Source organism: Mustela lutreola, chromosome 17 (assembly GCF_030435805.1).
Source record: "Mustela lutreola isolate mMusLut2 chromosome 17, mMusLut2.pri, whole genome shotgun sequence".
NCBI lineage: Eukaryota > Metazoa > Chordata > Mammalia > Carnivora > Mustelidae > Mustela > Mustela lutreola.
Genome location: NC_081306.1, coordinates 49,060,633 through 49,084,581, shown reverse-complemented (window position 1 = coordinate 49,084,581; position 23,949 = coordinate 49,060,633). Strand labels below are relative to the sequence as shown.

At 50.3% G+C, this 23,949-nt stretch overlaps 2 protein-coding genes across 4 annotated transcripts; one reads left to right on the top strand and one right to left on the bottom strand.

Annotated features, from left to right (window-relative positions):
* Positions 1–68: 68 nt before the first annotated feature.
* SUMF2 (sulfatase modifying factor 2) lies at positions 69–11,063 on the top strand. 2 transcript variants are annotated; one of them, XM_059154863.1, is made up of 10 exons: positions 127–197; positions 617–871; positions 1,699–1,855; positions 4,835–4,949; positions 5,376–5,420; positions 5,760–5,910; positions 6,704–6,759; positions 8,590–8,674; positions 8,837–8,981; positions 10,206–11,063. In XM_059154863.1, exons 3-10 carry the CDS (start codon positions 1,719–1,721, stop codon positions 10,288–10,290), a joined length of 819 nt encoding a protein of 272 aa, XP_059010846.1. In that variant the 5' UTR covers positions 127–197; positions 617–871; positions 1,699–1,718; the 3' UTR covers positions 10,291–11,063. The 2 variants fall into 2 exon arrangements, with proteins under 2 accessions (XP_059010845.1, XP_059010846.1); XM_059154862.1 differs by lacking the exon at positions 617–871 and having other exon boundaries at positions 69–197.
* On the bottom strand, positions 10,931–23,876 carry PHKG1 (phosphorylase kinase catalytic subunit gamma 1). 2 transcript variants are annotated; one of them, XM_059154861.1, is made up of 11 exons: positions 23,259–23,876; positions 19,627–19,805; positions 17,363–17,476; positions 16,694–16,872; positions 16,216–16,270; positions 13,520–13,585; positions 13,102–13,265; positions 12,612–12,702; positions 12,326–12,479; positions 12,063–12,188; positions 10,931–11,694 (listed from the first exon to the last, which is right to left on the bottom strand). In XM_059154861.1, the coding sequence occupies exons 3-11, from the start codon at positions 17,443–17,445 to the stop codon at positions 11,449–11,451; spliced, it is 1,164 nt and encodes a 387-aa protein (XP_059010844.1). In that variant the 5' UTR covers positions 17,446–17,476; positions 19,627–19,805; positions 23,259–23,876; the 3' UTR covers positions 10,931–11,448. The 2 variants fall into 2 exon arrangements, with proteins under 2 accessions (XP_059010844.1, XP_059010843.1); XM_059154860.1 differs by lacking the exon at positions 23,259–23,876 and having other exon boundaries at positions 19,627–20,226.
* Between the last annotated feature and the right edge of the window lie 73 nt (positions 23,877–23,949).

The following is a 23,949-nucleotide window of genomic DNA, read 5'->3' as shown; positions in this document are numbered from 1 at the left end:
AAAAAAAAAAAGCTCTGGCTGTACGCACGCACTACGGCGTCCGACGTGGGGCACGCAGTACGGCTTCCGACGCGGGGCACGCGGAGTGCATGCGCAGCAGGGCCGTCCTGTGCGCGCGGCTCGTGTTGCCGGCATGGGCCCCTCGCCGCGGGTCCCGGCGCTCTTGCTGCTCCTGTGTGGTCCGCGGTTCGCGTTAGGTCAGTGTGCTGGCCTGACCCTGTGTGCCCCGGGAGACATCAGGAAGGGGGTGGGTTCCCCGCCCTGGTCGGGAGAGAGACCGTGGCCCCTCCGCCCGCTTCCTGGAAGGGCTTGCGGCGGCCCGACGCACCTCCGGAGGCGGCGCGGTGGGAACGGCGTGCACTCCCTTCTTTTTCTCTCTTCTGGACGTTAAGTAGAGGGTGTAAAGACATCCCTTCCCATGTGCCCGTCGCGCAGCTTAAGACAGTTGCGAATTGATAGCTGATCTTGATGTTTTGGTGTCGCTCCCAATTTCCCATTTCCCTGCAGCCTTTTTGAAGTGAATCCAGGCATTACACACTTTTATTTGTAAATATCAGCTTGAAAAGCCACAAGAGAGTCATGAAAAAAATACTGTCCTCTTTCCCTGCCTTAAAAGGGTAACAGTTCTCGTTAAGTCCCTAAACGTCGGCTCCCCAGTGTCTCTGTTCCGGCTTCCGAGCGCTGGTGTCGACAGGAAGTGGCGCGGCGAGTGCACGTCGTCTCTTAACTCCCTTCAGTCTGAGGGCCTGCTTGCTCGTTCCTCTCCCTGAGGTAGCCGAAGTCCCCGTGGGAGTGCGTCAGAAGGAGCACAGGAGGTTGCAGACAGAAACACGCGAAGAGGCTGCACGCTGCTGCCATAAAGGAACGTAGGGTACTTAGACGTCCTTAAGTAGAAACAGGACGTTCCAAAGTGGGGACAAGTGCGGTGGGTTGGAAATAGCACTGAGCAGGAAGTAAGGAGACCCGGGTCATCGAGTCCTTACTCCCGGCTAACTAGCTTTTCACGTGATTTTTCCTTTTTGGAGTCCTGGGTTTTTTCCTGTTAAATAAGGGGGTTGAATTAATGATCCTTTTAATCCTGATTTTCTGAGGTTCAAACAGTGGATATGAAGGATCTCAGTCAATTATTTGCTAAGTACTGTGCTCTGTGCTAGATGCCAGGAATACAGTGGCCAAATAGATATAGTACTTTTCTTCCTGGAACATCTAATATAATGGGGAAAATCAGTAAGAAATGGGGAGGAAGAGGCAGAGAAACAACATGAGAAGTATGGATAGACACGTTCTGCGAGTATTAGTGTCTAGGTTTAGGTAGCTGGGACAGAGTTGTTGGGTACAGGAATAGAGCAGTAGGGACAGAAATAAACATTCCTTGAGTAATTACCATCTGCTCAGAACATTTCACACATAAATTTTTTTTTTTCACACACACATAAAATTTTAATTTATACAGCCACACCTATGAAATAGTTAGATGTTATCTCAACTTTGTAGGCAAATAAATCTGCCTAATTTGCCTAAGATTACCCAACAAATTAAGTGGCAGAACAAGAACTTAAGGCCAGATTTTTAAGCCTACTTTTTTTCATTACACCCTTATGAATATTACATATAATCCAAATGTTGCCACTTGTTTAATATATATTCATGTATTACTGGTTCTATATACATGTATTACATGGTTCTTCTTCTCTGCAGGCAATGGGCAGACTACTAACATGGTCCAGCTACCAGGTGGGAGATTCCAGATGGGAACAAATTCTCCAGATGGCAGAGATGGTGAAGGGCCTGTCCGGGAGGTGACAGTAAAACCCTTTGCCATTGACATATTTCCTGTCACCAACAAAGATTTCAGGTACATCAGGTGTTCTTCCAGGAGTGGTAGAGCTTTTTCAAATTTTTATTCCTTATATCTAAAAGGAAAGTAGCTTGTTTACTATTACATGTCATCTTTGCAGTAATGCTGTGGGATAAGTGTTACAGTTTTCAGATGAAGAATCTGAAGTCTGGAGGTTCACGCTCTGTTAGTGGCAGAGCTGGGTCTGGAACTCACATCCCCCAACTCTTCAGCCAGTGGATTTTCCATTACACTGGGTATAGCACTGAGAATTATGGGCGGAAGTCAAACACTCAACGAAAACCTCTTCCACAGGGAGAAGGAATTGGGAGCAGGGTCGTAGTAGCTGAGTCTCTTAAATTCTCTTTATATTTACTTAGGGAAATGGAGTTAGTCTAGGAAGGACATTGTGGTTCCAGCTCAATCTAAGAAGCCATGCTGAGCTGTCTTGGTCTCCTCAAGGTGGTATGTTTGTGTATGTTTGTGCAGGCTAAAGCAAAAAATGATCCAGGAGATACCCATGACTTACCTTCATATGATACAGGAGGGGGATGGAGAGGGAGGAGGGGAGTGTAAGGAAAGGAAGGAACAGAAAGACAAAGCAAACGTGGGAAATGACTTAAGTGTTACATTGTGGACTTAGAAAAAAGTTGATTCCGGGCGCCTGGGTAACTCAGGTAGCTCAGGGTCCTGGGATTGAGCACGCATCAAGTCCATGATTGGGCTCCTTACTTGGTGGGAAGCCTGCTTCTCCCTCTCCCATTTCCCTTGTGTATGTTCTTCCTCTTGCTGTGTCTCTCTCTGTCTCTGTTATAAATAAATAAAATCTATAAAAAATAAAAGACAAATTTTTTTTTTTTAATTCAGGAGACACAGACGGAGGTGAGCATAAGGGTGGTTGGTGACTTCTCAGGCCCTTTGACTTAGTGATTCCACCCTTAAAGATTCTCCTTAAGCAAAAGAAAGTCTTCCAAAAACATTTAGCTAAAAAGATGGCATTGTGAACAAATACTAACAACATAAGGATCACTTAAACATGTTACATCAACAACACAGAATACTTAGCAGCCATTAAAATCCTTTTGTCAAAAAGAATTGTGAGATGTTAAGTGAAGAAAGTAGCTTACAAACAATATACAGGGTATGATCCTATTTTTAAAAAATACGTGCATGGAGTGTAAATGTGTTTAAAAAGGACTGGAAGATGTAACATTGCATTAGGTAACAGATTTTGCCCATGTTTTTGTGATGTCCAAATGAGAATAATTGCACAGAAGTACCTTTTTTTTTTTAAAGATTTTATTTATTTATTTGAAGGAGAGAGATCACATGTAGGCAGACAGGCAGGCAGAGAGAGAGAGAGGAAGAAGCAGGCTCCCTGCTGCTTGAGCAGGGAGCCCGATGCGGGACTCGATCCCAGGACCCTGAGATCATGACCTGAGCCGAAGGCAGCAGCTTAACCCACTGAGCCACCCAGGTGCCCCAGCACTTTTTTTTTTTTTTTTTAGGTAAACACCTTAAAGCTATTTAGAAATCCTGTGGATGGGGCAGAACAGGAAAGAATATAGACGATATATCTTAGTTGATGTAATAATGGATTTCAGTTTTTTTGTTTTTATCTACCTCTATTTTCTCATTTTTCTATAATATGCACTACTTATATGTGCTTTTTAAAAGAATGTTTATTAAAATTTAAGGAGAAATCACTTCAGGTCAGGCTTGCACTATATCATGACAGAAACAGCTAGCTGGGTAGACGCATGTGCACTTTTGTGTATTTCAACTTATGATCTATTTTGTGATAGAAATCTTTTATATTTCAAATAACACTTGTTTGTTACTTATTTATTTATTTTTATCATCTGTTTATGATAGACTTTCAGCAAGCCTCTAAACGTTGCTTAGAACCCATGATTTATCTCTGCCTCTCTGGTGGAAGATTTTCAAACCGTTCAGACACTCTGAGGTTGGTAAATAGCTATTAATCTGACCTCCTCCATTCTCAGTGCCCCTTTGACGGGTGAACAAGGTCTTCTCAGATCAAAGGGCGGGCATCGACGGGGTACTTTTAGCCCAGTGAAAACAATCCATCTTACCCTGGCAGTTTGCTTGCTGAAATTTGCTTTACCATACCGAACTGTGTGAACATCCGTTCTAAAATTTCAGCACGTTATTTTTATATGATTCCATTTTTTTCATCTGTTAGATGGAAATAGTAACACATTCTGCCTCCCTCTCGTGATTGTTGGGTGAGTAGGTGTATGATGAAGGCCTTTCAGAGAGGAGACCCATTCCCCTCCCCCCCGCTTAAATCTTCTCAACACCTTTATTCATAATCTCCCAAAACTTGAGATTATCCAGATGATCTGTGCCTGGTGAATGGATAAGCGAAGTTTGGTTATGATCCAATTTATTGGATGATCCAATTTATGTATGATCCAATTTATGTGAATTTATATTCTTGGCGAGGGAAAACCATTGGGACAAAAACAGATGAGTGGTTGCAGAGGCATGAGGGAGTTGCTCTCTATCTGGATTGTGATGGTGACTGTCCGCTTTGTCAAAAATCACAAAACTATGCACTAAAAAGTACTGTATGTGAATTAAACATACAGCCACAGATTTTATTTTATTTTATTTTTTTAAAGATTTTATTTATTTATTTGACAGACAGAGATCACAAGTAGGCAGAGAGAGAGGAGGAAGCAGGCTCCCCGCTGAGCAGAGAGCCTGATGCGGGGCTCGATCCCAGGACTCCGGGATCATGACCTGAGCCGAAGGCAGAGGCCCCAAACCACTGAGCCACCCAGGTGCCCCCAGCCACAGATTTTAAAAGAAAATCTCCTGCCCGGGCTTTCGTAGGACGTGCTTGTTGCTGCCAGAAACTCTGTGATGTGTGGCTTCGAGGAGACTCTATGAGGTTTTCTGGAGCAAGAGGGGGTAAGAGCAGGACATGGAACCTTATCATCAGCTTAAAAGTGAAATATCACTTTTCAGGGAGTTTGTCAGGGAAGAAAAGTACCGGACAGAGGCTGAGATGTTCGGGTGGAGTTTTGTCTTTGAGGACTTTGTCTCGGATGAGCTCAGAAACAAAGTGACCCATCAGATGGAGGTGAGAGGACCGGGCTTGCCACGGAGGGAGTGCGAGTGGGTTATGGTGCTTACGGTAGAGCATCACAGGGAAGCCCATCTGAGAGCTGCAGGGGGCGGGGTGGGGGGGAAGCAAAAGAGACCCCCTGCGGACGGTCCGCGGGACACACACTCCTGGTGTTCACACTGGGCTGGTTTCTGCGCACTGAGGCTCGGTAAGAAACCAGATACATGTAGGGTTCAAGTTACTCCCTGAGCTGACAAGAGAACAGCCTGTCACCCCTCCAGTAACAGCAGTGAGGTGGCCTGCTTTCAGGGGCTCAGAAACACCCGCACTTGGACCCCCTGCTTCTGAGCCTGAAGTGTCACTCTGCCTCGTGTGTGTCAGCCAGGAAGGTGCCCTTGCTGGGTCAGAGAATCTGGCGGTCATACTTCTTCTTTTTTGTAGTCTGTCCTCTGGTGGCTTCCAGTGGAAAGGGCGTTCTGGAGGCAGGTAAGGGTTGGTTCCTGTGCCTCATTTTTTTCCTGCTGACTCTTATTCTGGAAGCCTGGTTTCCTTTGACCCCTTGCCCATCTGGGGATATTAAACTAAAAAGGGCAGCGGCCAAGCACCCTTGTTTCCTCCGCCCTGATCTTCTTGCCCGTTGCCCATCCCATTCCCCTCTGGTTCACATTTATGCTCCTGACTCGCCTCTGCTCACGCTCCAGGCGGCCTCCTCCGACTTCCTTGCTCCATCTAGTGGTAAAAGCTGAACTCAGACACCATAGGCCTAGCCGTCCTCAGACTTCTGTGAAGTCCCAGAAGCTTGTCTGACTTCATCCTGGCTGTCAGCCTGCAGGTCCTGGCTCTGGCATCCGAGAGAAACTGGAGCTCCCAGTGGTACACGTGAGCTGGAATGATGCTCGTGCCTACTGTGCGTGGCGGGGGAAACGGCTGCCCACTGAGGAAGAGTGGGAGTTTGCTGCCCGAGGGGGCTTGAACGGTATAGAGCTGGCAAGGCGACTTACCCGTATTCTTCTCCCCATCCTGCCCTGTGTGGGAGCTTTGAAGGGGGGGAAGGGTCCATACTTCCTAGAGCAGTGCTTCTTAATCTGTGTGGCTGGCGGAGGGCCACTTGTTACCATTCTCAGTTCTGATCCATCTCAGACCAATAAAAGTTAATAACTGGAAAACTGGAATGAAGAAACAGACGTAAAATTGGTTTTTCTTGGAGATTCTACCCAGACATGTTATATTTCAATGCATATAATCAGAACAACATAGTACAGGGAATAAGAAAAGAATTACCCAGAATCCTTTTCCGTAGGCGTGAAGGGACTCCTACAAAGCGTGGCAGTCCCGACTAAACAAAAAGTCAGGAGAAGGAAACAGCAGCTCCGCTGCTTTTTAAATACCAGCCATGCCATTAGTCAAAACTACTGTGATAAATGAGGTTGCTTGTTTATTTATCCAGTCTAAGTCCAATGGACAAGTGTCTGAGCTCTTACTCTCAGTGTCTGTACCTCTCCGGATTTGAGCGGGTAACAGATAGTCTACAGACTGGCTTGAGTCCGAGCCACACCTGGGACTGCACTGCCCTGGAGCAGATCAGGCGGCCAAGGGCTCCGAATGCGGGATGGTGAGTGGATGGTGAGGCATGGGAAATGAAAGTAAGTAATCGCTCGCTCTCTCTTTTCTCACCACCTCCTGACTTCCTTCTGGTTCCCTCCCTCTCTCTGGCCTTCCCTTCCACAACCCTTCACCTCCTCCCCCACTGTCTCCTTGTGTCCTGGCAGGTCAGGTTTACCCATGGGGAAACCAGTTCCAGCCAAACCGCACCAACCTGTGGCAGGTAAGTCATATGTTCCTCACCCCGTCCCTTCTCAAAGCATCGACCAAAACCTCCTGAGGCTAAGCATTGTGTTGGGCTGTGGGACTGCAGTGGGCTTTGTGTCCTAATGGGACAGGAACCTGGTAAAGCAAAGGACATTGTGGTAGGTCTTCATATCGAAGAGTTGCAGAAGTTAGTGACTGCCTGAGCGTGGTGGGGGTGACTTCATGGAGAAGATGACATTTGAGCTGATGGAATAGGAGTTTGCCACGCGAAAATTGGAGGAAAGGGTGTTCACAACAGAAGGAACAATGTGAGTGTCAGCATTATATTGGAAGGGATACCATGTGTTCAGAAATGGGACAAATTCAGAGAGGCTGGAGCCCAGGAGGTATAGGAGATGAGGTAGACAGCGGGTTGTACGGTTTTCCCCACAGGCAGTGGGGAACTGGTGAAGGATTTTAAATGGGACTCACAACATCATTCGATTTGGGGAGGATGCTAGTCACTCATTGGTGTCTAAGTGAAGTAGAGCTGCAGTGGGGGCAGGGGTGGGAGCTGTCTCTGAATTTGAGGCTGTGGCAATGGCCCAGGGGATTATGAACACATGAATCAAGTAGAAATGGGATGGAGAGGAAGCCAAATGGGAGAGGCATGGCCGAAAGATAGACGGGGTTTGGTAATTAATCAAAGTGGAGATGTGGGAGGGAGTTGGATTCAAGCATGAAACTAAGCTTGGGCAACAGGGTTATGGTGCTACCATCATCCAGAACAGATGGTATGCAGTTGGGGTCAGAAGGATAGAACGTGATGGGTTTAGCATCAGCTTAGTTTAAGGTACCCTTGGGTCGTTTATGTGCTCAAACATTGAAAACATGAGTCTAGATCTATGAGTCTGAATCTTAGGACAGAGGTCTGGGTCAGAGCAAGTGGCTTGAGAGTCAGCAACATTTATCTTAGGCAAGAATGTTATTCCCCTGGGAATCCCTGTAGAGTGTGGGGGGGCAGGCACGGCATCCGCATTTCAGGGGAAAGCATTAAAGTGGACCTGAGGGCTAAACTGATCTTTAGATGATCTTGGGATCAGAGCTTTGCAGAAAGACACATCTGAGGTGTTCGCTCTATTGTCTTTGATAAGTTAACCACGTTGAGCCTCAGTTGCCAGTTTCTTAAAAGGAGAAAATACTCACCTCACAGCCGTGCAAGGATGAAATTAAAAGAGAGAAATGTGGCAGCCGGAGCAGAGTAGCTGCTGAGTAAATTATTACCCCTTCATCTTCCTTTTAGTGAGATCAGCTTCTGTAGAGTAGGGGGACCTGAACCCCAGTTTTACTGAGAAGATTGAACAAACTGCATCGGCAAATACAGGTTCCTTTCCAAGCATTTTGGTGATAAGAACAGATGAGGACAGTAGAGTCGGGTCAGATGAGGGAGAGTTAAACTGTTGGGGGTAGAAGGGGAGGAGATGGTGCAGGAGAGCATAGGGCAGGCATCAGTCGTCTTTGAGAAGGGAGGTGGTGCCGAGTGGAGAGGAGGAGCCTCCCCAAGGCACTGAAGACCTGGCGTTCAAGGCTGAGAGGTGGAAGCTGCCGAAAGTGGAGAAAGTGGGAGTGGGATGGGCTTGACGTAGACCACTATGGGCACAGGGAAACCACACATTTCCTAATCCAGCCAGGAGGTAAGGGTGGAGCCCATGAGGAGACAGGTTTGGGAGCTCAGGATGGGCATCTCAGTACACTGCCTCATGCCCTTCATCCTGCCCCAGGTGACCTTGGTTTTCCTCCGAGCAGGCAGGAACACCCACCTTGGAACAGGATGGTAAATGTTTGAGCTTAAATTTCTCCCCCTCAGGGAAAGTTCCCCAAGGGTGACAAGGCTGAGGATGGCTTCCATGGAGTCTCCCCAGTGAATGCTTTCCCCCCCCAGAATAACTACGGTAAGTTCTCCCTCCACGTTGCTTTCAACACTCAAATTGGTTGGTGGGATCACTCTGCCTGAAGGATGAGGCGAGAGAAACACCACCAGGGAAGCATTTGATACCTATGGGGCAGGGGATGGTGCTGCCCAGCCTGGGACTGACCCACCTGCTGTGCTGCAGGACTCTATGACCTCATGGGCAACGTGTGGGAGTGGACAGCATCTCCATACCAGGCTGCTGAGCAGGACATGCGTGTCCTTCGGGGGGCCTCCTGGATCGACACAGCTGATGGTTCTGCCAATCACCGGGCCCGGGTCACCACCAGGTGAGGAGCTTGGTAGCTGGGGTCTGAGGGTCTGGGTCCTGTTCTCCCAGAGCACAGGCAGCCCCAGAGCTGGTGCTGCTGCTGCTTCCACCCCTCGGTCTGCACCCCAGATTGTGGGTAGAGGAAAGAGAATAAGCAGCATTTGCCATGAGAAGCAGAAGAACCTAGGTCAACTTGCACCTTTTCTTGCCATGTCTCAGCAACCAGAGAGACTTTGTGTCTCGCATCATAAGGGTTTCTCCTCTCGTCCTCATAACTAGGTGGCAGAGGCAGGGGAGGGGAATGGCCACATCAGTACTAGGTCATGGCCCGTGGTCATGGAAATGCTCACCCTTCAAAGTGGAAAGCACATGAAAAATCATTTTCTATAACCATTTTACTTCACAGTCAAAATAGGTTCACAGAGGTGCTGGGACCTGCTCGTGTCACACAGATGGGTAGTGTTGGTGCCTGAGTGGTAGAGTCCCAGGCTCCCGAGTCCCCTGCTGGGACTCTCTGCTTTGTTCATCTGTAGGGTTATTTGGATGATCTCCCTCTGACTCCTCCCATTCCTGGGTTCCATAAGGACCAGAAAGAGACCACAGCTTCCGTGGCCTCAGGAAGTCAGGTTTGCAGCTGGTTCTTTTGGTACAGTGAGGGCCCCGGCTTTCCCTCCCTCCTCTTCTACAGTAAAGTAGTAGAGAAAGTACTGCCTGGGAACCAGGAAGCTGGTTTGCCACTGAATCTCTTGTGCCCGTGAAGCATTGGTTGGCCTTGGCCAAGACATTTGAATCTTCCTGGTATCTGATTCTGGGTCTGTAAAGTGGTGAACAAACCTGCCTGCTGGAAGGTTGAGAAATGGCAAATGCAGGAATATATGTGAAAGTCCTTTGAAAAGTATGAAGTACTCATTGGCACATGATATTCTCACTTCTTACTGACAGGTTTGTCTTGGCTGAGTTATTCTGAACTGTGAGCAGCCGAAGCTACTAGTCATTGCCTTTCTTGCCTTCCAGAGCAGACGCTCAGGACTACGCACTCCCACTTCCTCCACCATATCCCAGATCCCTTCTTACCCTTTTCCCCAGGAGTGCGCTCAAACCAGCCTTCTTTCTAGTCCCTGCCCTGAGTCCTTAGGCACCCTGGACCACAGCAGGCCCTAGGAGGTGGAGCAGGAAAGTTGGGTAAGGCTCCAGGCCCCTTTCTCAACGAATGTCCATTCTCTTTCCTCTTCTCTGGTGGCAGGATGGGCAACACTCCAGACTCAGCCTCAGACAACCTAGGCTTCCGCTGTGCTTCCAGTGCAGGCCGCCTGCCTGGGGAGTTGTGAACAGCCACGCAGAGCCGAGAAAAGCCCGGTGGTACCCGTGTCACTCCCACACAGCCACACTCCACACAGCCAAACTCCAGGCTCTTCAGCTTTAGCCTCAAGAAGGAGTTCCCTCCCCTTACCCCATCCCTCTGTGGCAGGCATCTCTCATCAGGCCAGGAGAGGACTCTGACCTCAGAGGAGGGGTCCCGCTATCTCTTGAAGAAGGGGCCTGACTCAGGGATAGTGGCCCGGGAGCTGGCTGTTTCTCATAGAGGTCAGATATTAACCATATAGGGCCAGTCCTTAAACATCTGGGGCAGAATGCTCTGAAAGGCCCGTCATTAGAAATTTTTAAATTTGTTCCCTCTCCCTTTCTCAGTGCCTGATGCAGGGATCCCACATTGTTTTCCGAAAACAGAATTTCCCCATTTTTCTTTTCCCAGCGAACTGCTGTAGAAGGAAAATCATCCTTCATTAGCCTCATTTGGGGTGTTTCATGTGCCTTTGAGGGAACCTGATTTCCGCTGTTGGTCTGTAGAAGGCGGTAGCTAGGCTCTTTAAAGTATGAGTCTTAAAAAGGTCTAGGAGAACTGAATTATAGACTAGACAAAACTACATTGTGGGAGTCACAAAGTAAGTAACACTCCAGAGAAACAAATACCAGAACCTTCCTTTTCTATTATTAATTATATGAGGGCTTCCATATGCCTCTAAACACATGTCCCTGGAAAGGAACCTGCTCCCATGGTGTCAGTGGGTGTTGCGGGGTCAGTAAAATTTCCACGATTGTGTATCTCAGACTGTCCTCTCTTTTACCCTCCTCCTGGAACCCTAAGGGAAGTACCTGTGAGTGTCAGGAACTCTGGGTCTCGGGGAAGGACCTGAGATGGTGGTACAGCTGGGAAGGAGAGAAGCAGGAAGGCTCTCAAACCCAAATGCTAGTTGCCCCTCCCCGGGACCTGGCCCTGACCACACTTACAACGTGTGATGGGAGCAACCTGCTCTTCCTGTGCAGAGCCTCTGAGAGGGGATGGTGGCCCTAGTGCCAGGGGTCCTGGCCAGGGCCAAGTGCCCCCTGTGGATAGAGGCCTGGGCATGGTCTTACTCCTCAGCTTACGTTTCTGGGCTTCCCCCCCTTGCCTGTTGCCCACCCTACCTACCCCGCCTGCCAGCCCCTCAGTAGTCTTCCTCAGCCAGGGAAAGGAGCACAGCCTTGGGTGTGTTCTCGAAGAGGGCAGCCCGGTTCTGCTGCTGTCCCTTCTTCACCCAGTGGCCATACATCCGGAAAGCGTAGGCGTCGATGAGTCGGCGCAGAGGCCGGAGGGCATAGGGGTCACGGATGACGATGTCCCGGGTCACAGGCTTCACCCGGCGGTACTGGTAATAGATCCGCACTGAAGCCAGTACTGTCAGAGCGATCACCTGTGGAGAGCCAGAAGTGAGAAGCTGGCCCCAGCCCCTGCTGGCCTGTCTCCTTCCCCTCCGAAGCAGAGAGTCCCTGAGCTCGTTTGCCATGAAGCCTTGTGTTCCTACTGCTGGGCGCTTCCCCGTGTTCTCCCTACATCCCAACCCCTGTGGCATCTGCAGAGATGTAGGCTGTAGGAGCCAGATGGAGCCTTCTCTGAATTCAGAAGTTGAACTGGAACCATCGCGGGGATGGGTGGAGAGCGGAAGGGCAGGTGCTCTGGAAGCCCTGTGGGTGAAACGAGTCCCTGGGGGAAGGAAGGGGACTTGGAGGCTTGGGCTTGAGGGTCCTGCCCCGGGGCCCTGGGTGGGAGGAGCTTCGGTACCTTGAACTTGCCCCGGGGGCTGAAGTGGCGCACTTCTTCTACCACATACTGCTGGAAGAAGGGATGCGCTAAGGCCTCTTCTGCTGAACAGCGGCCCTGGGGGTTCACCACCAAGAAGCGGGAAACCTGAGAGAACAAGGAAGGGAGCTGAAGACACCAAGGCAGGGTCCCCGCTACACTTGACGAGACAGAGGGTCTTCCCAGCAGGGTCCTCCATTCTGCAGCACCATATGCCCCCCACTCCAGCAGGCCTGGCCTCTCACCAAGTCCTTCACAGTGTCTGAATAGTCATCCCATTCAGGCGAGCCGAACTGGTAGTTGCCACTCATGATCATCCTCAGCATCAGCATCTGTTTCCGGTGCCAGAAGGGCGGGGAGCCCGCCAGCAGGGTGTACATGATGACCCCGGTGCTCCACCTGGCACCAGGGAGACAGGAAGGCGGGAGGGCTGGCTGTGGCTCCTGCCATTTCCTCCCTCCGTAACCAGGTGCTCTGGGCCATGGGGACTCCCCTGTCACTGTGGGTCGCTGTCTTCCCCAGTATACTCACATGTCCACCTCCTTCCCGTAGCCTGGGTGGTCATCGTTCATGGAGCATTCGATGATCTCAGGGGCCAGGTAACTGGGGGTCCCACAGACCTCTGCAGGAATAGTTTCCATCGGGATAGGTCAGCAGGGGGCACTTGGAAGGGGAAGGTCCAAAGAAAACAATGGTGACGTGGTGATAAAAGTGACCGGGTGCTTGGGCTGGGATTCTTCTAACACTGACCAACTGCAGGACCAAGGGCAGGGACTAGGTGCTGGCTCCTAGGACCACCTGCGTGGGCCTGTGGTTTCATGGCCTAGAACACCAGCAGTGGGAACCTGGCCCAACCCTGGGATGAGGCTTACCCGAAAAGACACCCAACCTGAGACAGTGACATTTTTATTCCCGGGGAAGGGGGGAGGACTTGGAGGAGAAATGCAGGCATTTTCTGTTCCTGGAAGTGTGGATGAGAGAGCCTGAGCCTCTGACATAGGTCAAGGCCATGTTACCAGACCTCGCAGCTTCTCTCCTGGCTCCAGCTGGCAGGAAAAACCAAAGTCGGTGAGCTTGATGTTCATGTCATCATCCAGAAGGATGTTCTCAGGCTTCAGATCCCGATGCACAATGTTGAGTTTGTGCAAGTTGCGGATAACCTCCAGCAGAGCTCTCATGATCTTCCTGGGGTGGGACAGGCACGTGTTACTCTCGCTCCTCCTCTGCAGGGCCAGATCTCCCAGGAGGGAGACGAAAGCCCATGTACCTGCCGGACTGCCAGTGAGGGAGGGCTCCGGACAGGCTGGCGGAAGGCTGCGGAAGCCTGCAGCACACCCCCAGCCCAGACAAACGCAAGCTGTGCCCCCTCCAAGCCCTTGGTGGTGGGACCACTTGTGCTCTGGGACAGGGGGTGGTGGTGGGGGCAGGTGGATCCTTACCTAGTTTCCTTCTCACTCAGAGTGACCTTCTCCGTGAGGTAATCGAAGAGCTCCCCTCTCTTCATCCTGTGGGGACAGAGTGTGGCTGGATTGGTTCCAAGTCCACCCCACCTTATCCTGCTCCCAGGGACCTATTTCCTACCCTCACATCTCCAGAGACAGGGTGGGCCACAATAAAGGACCAAGGGCTGCAGGGAAAAGCTGGGGACGTGAGTAGAGCCGTTGTCTAGAAGATTAAGAGAGCGGGGGGGCTGAAGGGGTAGGATGGCAGCAGTGTCGGGTCCCCCATGTGTGGAAGTCCCAGCCCAGACTGGGATCTGTCAGTGTCAAAATCAGGGCTGGGGGGTGCCTGGGGGGCTCAGTGGGTTAAGCCTCTGCCTTCAGCTCAGGCCATGATCTCAGGGTCCTGGGATCGAGCCCCACATCGGGCTCTCTGCCCAGCAGCCTGCTTCCTGCGCTCTCTCTCTCTGTGCCTACTTGTGATCTCTGTCTGTCAAATAAATAAATAAAATCTTAAAAAAAAATCAGGGCTGGGAGGTGAAAGAGGGACCCCGAGCCACTGGTCCAAGGCCCCAGATGCAGAGCAGAAGGACAGGAGTATCCTGATCTTTCCCAGGAACGAATGGTAGAAGCCATAGTGCAGGTGCTGAGGGAGCGAAGTCTGCTTATTTTGGGATTAAGAATTATGGTTCAGTCTTCTCACTTCTTGGGATGACGTGGAAAGAGGTCGCTGCTAGAACAATCTAGTTACACTCTGGAGGGCAACTCAGGACAGCATTAAAAATAGCTTCCCCGAGCGACTTCTTCAAAGGTTAGGGATATTTGAGCTGCCTCAAGGGCTCTAAAGGACCATGTCACTGAGCAGAGTTGGGACAGCTGCAGCCAGTTAAGTCTTGGGGATCCTGGGAAAGTCTCCCCTGGTTAAATAGGAAAGATGCGTCCTGCCCCCTCCCAGCCACCCGTCTGGGGAAATCGGTTTGATTCCTAAGGCACAAGGGATTTGGCCCATGGCACAGAGGCAAGAAAACCCTTGAGCTTAGCTGGTGGAGGTGGAAGGGGGCCCCTTTGAGGAGATAACCTAGAATTCACAGCGGTGAAACTTACTTGCATGATACCTGTACTGTGTTCCTAAAAAGCAATGTGTGAATCCAGTTTTTATCATTCTAATTCCATTTTAAAGACACTAGGAGAATTCACTGTTAGCAGCTGCAGAAAGATTTACCAGTAAAACTGGGTACTGTGCAGGGTGCAACGGGCTGTGGCTTCCTGGAGGTGGCAGTTGAACAGTACACACCAGCCAAGTTACACTGTGTCTCCGAGCACAATAACCCTGCTTGTACTACAGTATGGCTACAGTATGAAACATTCTAACAAGACAAAATCTACTTGAGTAATTTCCTCAGGTAAACCCAGTCCCTAAATTAGCCATTATGTGTGGAGAAATCAAGACGCCCCCACAGGAATGATGCACACAGGGAGATTCACATTCTTCAGTGAGGACTCGGGAGTGGGGGAACAGGGAGCTGGAGGGCTCCCTTCCCTGGGAATGATAGTAGGTCTGAATGCATTGTTCACAGAGCACTTTGTGTGGTTGGAATTTAATGCTGAGAGCCTGGGAGAGAGAGTGGTTGGTGTCATTTTTCCTTTCTTGAGAAAACAGAGGCTCTCAGAGCTAACACTGACAGGAGCTCATCTTGTGAGCCCTAGTGGTGCAGAAGCAGGGGGATAGTGACATTGATGATGACAACGAAGATGTCATTCTTTCAGCCACACCCCAAATATAACCTTTACCACCTGCTTTCCTGGGCCTCTTGCACCAATACTGAGGGTCTCCTCCTTCCCACTCTTGCCTCCTCACAGTCAGATGGATGCTTTTCAAAAGTAAATCAGATCCCATCACCTTCCTGCTCACATCCCTCCAAAATCCTGACTCTGGCTAACATGCCTGCAAAATCTGGTGTTCGGTCCAGACCAACCTCACATCCTGCCAACACCACAGGCTTGCTCCCTGCCCCCACCCTGGCTTCCCGGAACATGCAAAGCCCACCCAGCAGGGCCCTTGCTTTGGCTCTTCCTTCTGCCCTTCTGCAGAGCCTTCTCCAGGTCTTGACTCTGATCCCTCCCTCACTTCGTCTGTGTCTCTAGTTAGGTCACCTTCTGGAGAGCGTTCCCTGGCCGGTCGTTCCATCTAAAGAAACCCCACCTCTCTCTAAGCCCTGTTCTGGCTCATGTGTCTGTACATGTACGTAAGTGTGCGTGTGTTGTGGCTGACTTTATTGCTTTCTCTTCACTCTCTGAAAATCCTTCCACGAAGTCAGGAACCTTATATGTCTTGCTCATTGCTGTAGCTTCCGTGTCTAAAGTGAGGGTTGAAGGACCGCTTGTAGAAGGACCATTGTAGTAAATAATTCATAGCATTTACATCCTGCCATTTGCTGTGCTATTATTACTTCTGCAATACCCATGAGAAAACAGACACTGAAAGAAATCATTGGCTTCTACATGGTGGACACAGGACTCGAGACCTGGCAGCCTGACCCCCAGGGCTGATCTCCCTAACGCACTGGAGATCGTATTTGGCCTCCACAGTGTTGGGAGCTGACTGTTGGGCTTCAGGAAGCACTGGATAGGGGACCACTACAGGAGGTTCTCCGACAGGCCCCAGGGTGTGGCTGGCTCCGGGGCTGGGTACTTACAGATCAAACACCAAGAAGAAGAAAGTGTTGGTCTCATAAGTGTCCTTCAGCTGTACTGAAATGGAAATGACTAACTCGTGTCAGGTAGCAGAGGAGCCTGGGCAGAGCGGCAGCAGGGGTAGAGGAGCAACAGGTTTAAAGCTGCTTGGACCGACCTCAGAAGCTGGAAGGGGCATCAGAATGCTGTTCGAAGGAGGACCGCTAAGGGAGGGACCCGCCCAGGGACCTCGCGTTCCCATTCCCAACCTGCAACTAGCCCCAGCCCTGCTTGCAACCCCTTCCGTCTGGCTGGAAGAGGAGGCTTAGAACTGAATCTCCGCAGCGGAGAGCATGGAACTGGGAGTCTCACGCCTCAGGGCACCGAGCTGGCGGGGTTTCAGGGGCAGGAGACGGGCCGGTGGGGCCACGATCCTGGACTTGGGTTAGTAGAGCAGAGTCATGGTGGAGCACCGTGCTGGGGCCTAGGGCCACCACTCACCGATGTTGGGGAGCCCTGAGACCTTGTGCAGGATGTCCACCTCCTTCAGTGTGGCCTCCCGCAGCTCCTGCACCTCCTTAGGGCTGAAGCTGCCTCCGCCAGTGATGTCAATGATCTTCACAGCGTACTCCTGGCACGTGGGCTTGTGGATACAGCGCCTGACGACGCTGCTCACTCCTCTGGGGGTGCGGAGGACAAGTGGTTCCAGGGCCCCCTCACCCCAGGGAGAATCCCAGGTCTAAGCCACCAAAGAAAGGTCCTTTCTTGCCCACAACCTCCCTGTGAGCTTGGGGGGAGGGCAGGATGAAGAAGGTAGTTGGAGGGTGATTTGTCTGGAGCTGCTTCGTAATAAGCCTGGTCTTGGGACCCTCGACTCCTAGTTCAGTGCTTTTTCTCAGCACCGAAGGCCATAATCTTCCCTCTGACCCCTGATCTCCGACACTGGCACAAAACTGGGTTTGGATGTGCTTGTCGACAGCACCGGGACAGCTCTGCTGGGAGAGGTCTCTTACCTGGATGCTTCTGTACCCTTCTCATCGGTCCTGGTTCAGGAGGGCAGGACCCAAACTAAGGGTTTCTTCAAGGGGATAAGGCTTTGGGGATGGAAAAGGGGCCATGGAACTGGCTGGAGCCTAAGACAGCACTTCCTGGGGAAGGTCTGGGCCTTACCTGCCCAGGATCTCCTTGGGCTCATAGTTCTCATAGAAGCCCTGTGCTGAGTACGAGTCTGGCAGTGCCTCGTCCCGGGTCATGCTCAGCAACTCGGGGTGATTCTCAGGGGCTCTGAGGGAGAAATAGAAAGACACTGTCAACTGAATTCTACCCTTGAAACTAATATTACACCAGGTGTTAACGAAATTGAATTTAAATTAAAAAAAAAAAAAAGAAGCAGCAGCAGCTGTTAGTCCTCTTGATCTAGGTGGTGTGCCCTTTGAGGGCCAGGCCCTTTCTCCCCCGTCTGTATCACCTGGCACAGAGCAGCCCTATTGTGAATGCTCCAAACACCTGCACCTTCCCACTGGCTGTAAATTTCTGTGAACCCCAGGCAAGCACGTGGCTCCTGGAATGTTCTGGCTGTAAGCTGCTGTTCTGACAGCATGTGGTTGGCCAGGCCTAAGCCCAGGCTGGAGGCAGGAGGTTGGGCCATCAGCCCTCAAGGTCAGCTCTCACAAGGCTGTCACACCCTTGAATCCAGAAAGATCTCCCGAGAAACCTTCAGGGGACAAAGTAAAGGGCTGTCTCCTCTCTTTGAGGAGATGAAGGTGGTCCTGCTTTTCCTCTGCTTGTTCTCTGCACTTCTGAGTGATGAGAAGCTTCATGATTTCCCTTCTTGATATGGCAGTCCTATAGCCTTTCCCTGCCACCTACAGTCATAACTGTCCTCTCCTGGAAACTCCCCTCCTTCGAGGACACACTTCCTGTGCTTCCCACTGTTCCTTACTCATTCTGCCCTTATCCAGGACTTTCCTAACCTTCTCTCCTCCCTCTTGTCCTCTCCTTCCACCCTCCCTGCCTGCCTGCCTGCTCTTCTGTCCCTCGCTCCATGTCTCTCTCTTTCTCTTTCTTCCTCTTCTTTCTTCCATACTCCTCGAGAAGCCCTCTGCCTGGTGCTCAGAGGGATGCAGAGCTTCATGGTCCCAAGCTCTGGTGTCACTCATCAGTGGGTGGTGTCACCTCCTCCATTCGACTGATCTTATCTGGGATGCCCTAGCCATTCCTCCCCACCTGTGCCCAGTGCTGCTCCCTGAATGTTAGTCAATGGTTGGAGGTATCCCTTTGGCTCAGGGTCCTGATGGCAGAGTGGACCTGTCCTCAGAATGCCCCATGTCCTACCAAAATATTGGCCAGTGAGCCCTGTGGCAGGTACTGCCTTTCGGGGCACTACCAAGCCAGGATATGCAGGCCAGACACAGAGCTGCTGAGCTAGCTGGCTTTGCCACAGGAATATGGTGGCCACCAACCCACGAGGCCACCTAGTACTCCTACCTTCGATAGAGGATTTGAGGGATGGAGAGGGGGCGGACAGAAAATGGGCACAAGTTCACACTCCATAGGGCCAAACCAGCCTCTAGTCTCACTTCTACTGCCCTTTATGGGCTCAGGAAGGCCTGGTCTATCCAAGGGGCCAATTTTCTGACCAGCCAAGTGGGGCTCGCTGTTCCAGGATGCCTGGTGTCCCCACTGCCGGGTGCCTGGTTACCAGAGGAAGAATTAGAATAACAACAGTCTCCTTTGCCAAGAGCAGGTGCCCGGGCTGCTGCAGGCTCCCAGTCAGCAACCCCAGCTGAGCACAGAAATGTCTGTTCCTGTAAAAACAAGCCTATTTCCTGCAAGTCCTTTTAAGCTCCCAAGATGGGCATCTGTGCCCCCACCTGCCACGACTGGGTAGCACACCGTCTCTCCCTTTCCCCAGCCCTCCACAGGCAGAGGGTGTATCTATCTGGACCACCACCCCACCCCCAGCCCCGGAAGCCATCCAGGCTGGGGTCTCCATTCTCTGGCATGAGGAGCTTCACAGACTTCTGGCTGCACTCACCTCTCCTGGGGTGGGGCAGGAGGGCCAGCCCCTTGCTCTAGGCCTAACTTGGGCCATCTTTGGGCCTCTGTCCATGGCCTCCATCCATACCCCCCACACCTTTCCCAAGACTTCTTTGGGAAGGGTCCCCAGATGGGAGTAGGTTACCTGATTTTTTTTGGAACAAAACATCCCTCCTCCAAGCTCAGAGAGTCTGAAAATACAGGGAACCTGCTCTCTGTAGGCAAATACCCTGACGGGGGCTTCAAGAGTCGGTGGTGTCGCTCTGCATCCATCTGCCCTCAGAAGAGAAAAGTGGGTCTAACAGCTCTTGGGGTTTCTGTCTTCTCTGCCGCAGAGCCTCTCCCTCTCTCTGCCTGTCGCCTGGCTTTTGTCCATCACCCGCCCAGCTACTCACTGTTAGGTCCTCGCAGGCCCCGGAGTGAATGTGACAGGAATCCTGAAGTTCTCAGAGCCCCTTGGGGAGTGGGGACAGTTGAGCGCTGAAGCAGCTACCCCGCAGACGCTCGTGGCCACAGTAAGATATCTTGCTGCTCCTCCTTCGGCTTTCGGGCTTTGCCACTTGGTGACGGAAGGCTGATGTACCAGAAATAAATCACAACTGCAAACCTGGGATGCAGGCCAAGGCCCGGAGTCTCCCCAGGAGGTGACCTCTGCTGGAGGGTGAGGGAAGCTCGGGCGGCCTGGGACCAGTCAGGACAGCAGAGGTGACCTGTCTCCCCTTCGGAGCTCCCTCGGCCTCCGGACCCTGAGTAGACAAAGCCAGCCTTGGTGGGAATGCAGTCACTTCTCTGGGAACCATTTCTGTGTATGTTGAGAGCAGGGCCCTGGAGAAACCCAAGCACTGGCAGACCCATAGAGCAGCCCTGGCTGCTATGGGGACCCAGACATTGGGGCCCACGGAGGAACGGTTAGTGTGGCTGACTTGCAAAATGCAGACCTTAAAGGTTAGGGAATATCCCCTTTAGGAATCGATCTCTGACCTACCTCCATGATTTCATCCTTAACCCATTTGGTTTTCAGCCAGGAAAAGCATATGGGCTCTGACAGTGTGCGCCCTTGGGCTCTTCGGGTGAGGGTCCTCATCAGTATGATTAAGAGGTTGACAGAATTGGAAATAATGTATGGAAGGTGCTGGCACACAGTAGACACTTACTTATTGCTCTCTCGTTCTAAGCTACTCTTTTTTTTTTTTTTTTTAAGATTTCATTTGTCAGAGAGAGAGAGAAGGCACAAGCAGGGGGAGCAGCAGGCAGAAAGAGGAGCAGGTTCCCTGCTGAGCAAGGAGCCCGATGTGGGACTCGATCCAGGACCCTGAGATCATGACCTGAGCTGAAGGCAGACGCTTAACCGACTGAGCCGCCCAGATGTCCCTAAAACTATCTTTTTCCAAATCCCTAATTCGAATAGAACAAATGAAGGAAGGGGTAATGCAGTGCCCCACACAGAGGCGGAGCCCACAAGCACACCTGGTTAGCATTTCACAAAGCACTTGCACCCCAAAACTCTGGTGTTAAGCCCATGGTAAAGAGAATGTGACTTGCTCAAGGCCACTAAATACGTAAGAGGTTCTAGACTGATCTCAGCTGTGGCCCCAAGTGCTCTTTCCGTTATTCATGTTGACCATCTGTTTCTTCCCCTGGGGGAGATACTTGCTGGACTACTAGAGAGGCAGGAGCAGAAGTGACTTGGGGTCTGTGCATAAAGGCTTCTGCTTGCTGAGACGCAGCATCTGGCTCAAGATGAAAACACTTCACTTAACGGTCACTAAGTTCCCTGATCCCTTCTGTTGTCTGGATGCTAAACTACAGACTTGATTTCTGCTTTATACTTTCAGTGTTTAACAAAATCCCTTCTAACCTCAGGGCAAAAGGCCAATGTATCTAGTGGATTATTCCTGTCTCTTTGTAGCCATGGCTACTACCAGAGAGAGGCCAGGCCAGCCAGACTCTTGCATTTATTGATGTCAGCGATTCATTTTCCTTTTAATTTTTTAATTTTACTTAAATTATCACATATTAATTTCACGGGTAGAATTCAGTGATTATTAGTTGCAAACAATGCCCAGTGCTCATTACTCCAAGTGCCCTCTTTAATGCCCATCACCCAGTTACCCCATCCCCCCCCAACCCCCGTCCACCTCCTCTCCAGCAACCCTCTATTTGTTCCTCATAGCTAAGGGTCTCTTATGGTTTGTCTCGTTTTCATCTTTTATTATTCTTTCCCTTCCCGTGTTTATGTTTTCTTTTGTTTTCTCTTGACCATTCTTTATTCTTTTTTTTTAGTTTATTTTTTATTTTCAGCATAACAATATTCATTATTTTTGCACCACACCCAGTGCTCCATGCAATCCGTGCCCTCTCCAATACCCACCACCTGGTTCCCCCAACCTCCCACCCCCCCGCCCCTTCAAACCCCTCAGATTGTTTTTCAGAGTCCATAGTCTCTCATGGTTCTCCTCCCGTTCCAATTTCCCTCAACTCCCTTCTCCTCTCTAACTCCCCATATCCTCCATGCTATTTGTTATGCTCCACAAATAAGTGAAACCATATGATAATTGACTCTCTCTGCTTGACTTACTTCACTCAGCATAATCTCTTCAAGTCCCATGCATGTTGCTACAAAAGTTGGGTATTCGTCCTTTCTGATGGAGGCATCATACTCCATAGTGTATATGGACCACATCTTCCTTATCCATTCGTCCGTTGAAGGACATCTTGGTTCTTTCCACAGTTTGGCGACCGTGGCCATTGCTGCTATAAACATTGGGGTGCAGATGGCCCTTCTTTTCACGACATCTGTATCTTTGGGGTAAATACACAGTAGTGCAATGGCAGGGTCATAGGGAAGTTCTATTTTTAATTTCTTGAGGAATCTCCACACTGTTCTCCAGAGGCTGCACCAACTTGCATTCCCACCAACAGTGTAAGAAGGTTCCCCTTTCTCCACATCCTCTCCAACACATGTTGTTTCCTGTCTTGCTAATTTTGGCCATTTTAACTGGTGTAAGGTGATATCTCAATGTAGTTTTAATTTGAATCTCCCTGATGGCTAGTGATGATGAACATTTTTTCGTGTTTATGTTTTCTTAAATCCCACATGTGAATGAAATCATACAGTATTTGTCTGACTTATTTTGTTCAGCATAACACCTTCTAGTTCCATCCACGCCATTGCAGATGGCAAGATTTCATTCTTCTTGACAGCTGTTTATTTATTTATTTATTTAACATAAACTCTGTGGTCAATGTGGGGCTTGAACTCATGACCCCAAGATTGAAAGTGACATGATCTACCCATTGAGCCAGCCAGCTGCCCCATTTTCCCTTGATTCATTGATTCAACAATATACTATTAGGGTGGGGCACCTGGGTGGCTCAGTGGGTTAAAGCCTCTGCCTTCGGCTCAGGTCATGATCTGAGAGTCCTGGGATTGAGCCCCACATCAGGCCCTCTGCTCAGCTGGGAGCCTGCTTCCCCCTTTCTCTGCCTACTTGTGATCTCTGTCAAATAAATATAATCTTAAAAAAAAAAAAATTAAAAAAAAAATACTACTTGGGTACCCACCATACCCCATCACACACCATGGACATAAGGGGCAGTAACACTATTACAAGAACTATTAGAAGTAACACTATTAGAATTTAGAAGTTCTGAGCTTTCACAGAACTGGGCGCTGGGGGATTTGCCAGGAGTGAATGGTCGGTGGTGATTCAGGCAAGGTGTTCTTGGCCCCTTTCAGGAACTCAGTAAGACTGGGACACTCTAGGGGCACCTAGGTGGCCCAGTTGGTCAAGCATCTGCCTTTGGGTCAGGTCATGATCCCAGGGTCCTGGTATGGAGCCCTGCACTGGGCACTCTTCTCAGCAGGGAGCCTGCTTCTACTACTCCCTCTGCCTGCCATTCCCCTGCTTGTGCTGTCCAATAAAATCTTTAAAAAATTTTTTGAGTGGGACACTCTAAGAACACAGTTGAGAACAGGAGGCAGCAACTGGAGGAAGATCTACTCACTCAACAGCGCCTTCCTCACCTTGCAGTAACACGGGTCTCTGCAACTTGAAGAAATCCAGTGGCCTCAGAAAGGTGCATCTGAAAGCAGAAGTGCAGAGCACAACACAGGCTGGAGAACTCCCAGAAGTGAATGATATTTTGAGTTGTGAAGAATGGCGCTGGGTTCCTTTTTTAAAAATGATGCACCCCAAATTGAGCCCATCTCAAGACAGCATGGAGTGGGCAGCTGCAGCTAGCTTGGGTCTTTCAGCAAAGGGAAGCTACAAGGCCTTACGTAGAATAAAAACATTTGCAGGGGAAATGCCTGTACTGAGACTGGTTCACATCTCTGACCAATTAATTGGATATAGTTGGGGAAGTGACAGAAGTGCTGACCTGGCCACAGGAACCCACTCCTGCAATAGGTCTCCGCCCACATTTCCTTTATCGCTCACTTTAAAACAGTTTCCTACTACTGCTCAGTACCAAACCCTGGCCTTCCATCTGGAACCTTTTTAGTGAGCACTGCTGGCTAGTGAGCGACTCCTTACGGAACTACTTTCCTACAAAAGCTCCTCGGGAAGCTCAGCCAGATCATCCAGATGGATGCTAATTTAATATTAAAACTATAAAACATAGATGCTTAAAGACAAGTTGAGACACTTGGGTTCTTTTGCAAAATGCCTATGTGCAGCATGCGTATACCATATCTAATTTATAATCTCACACTT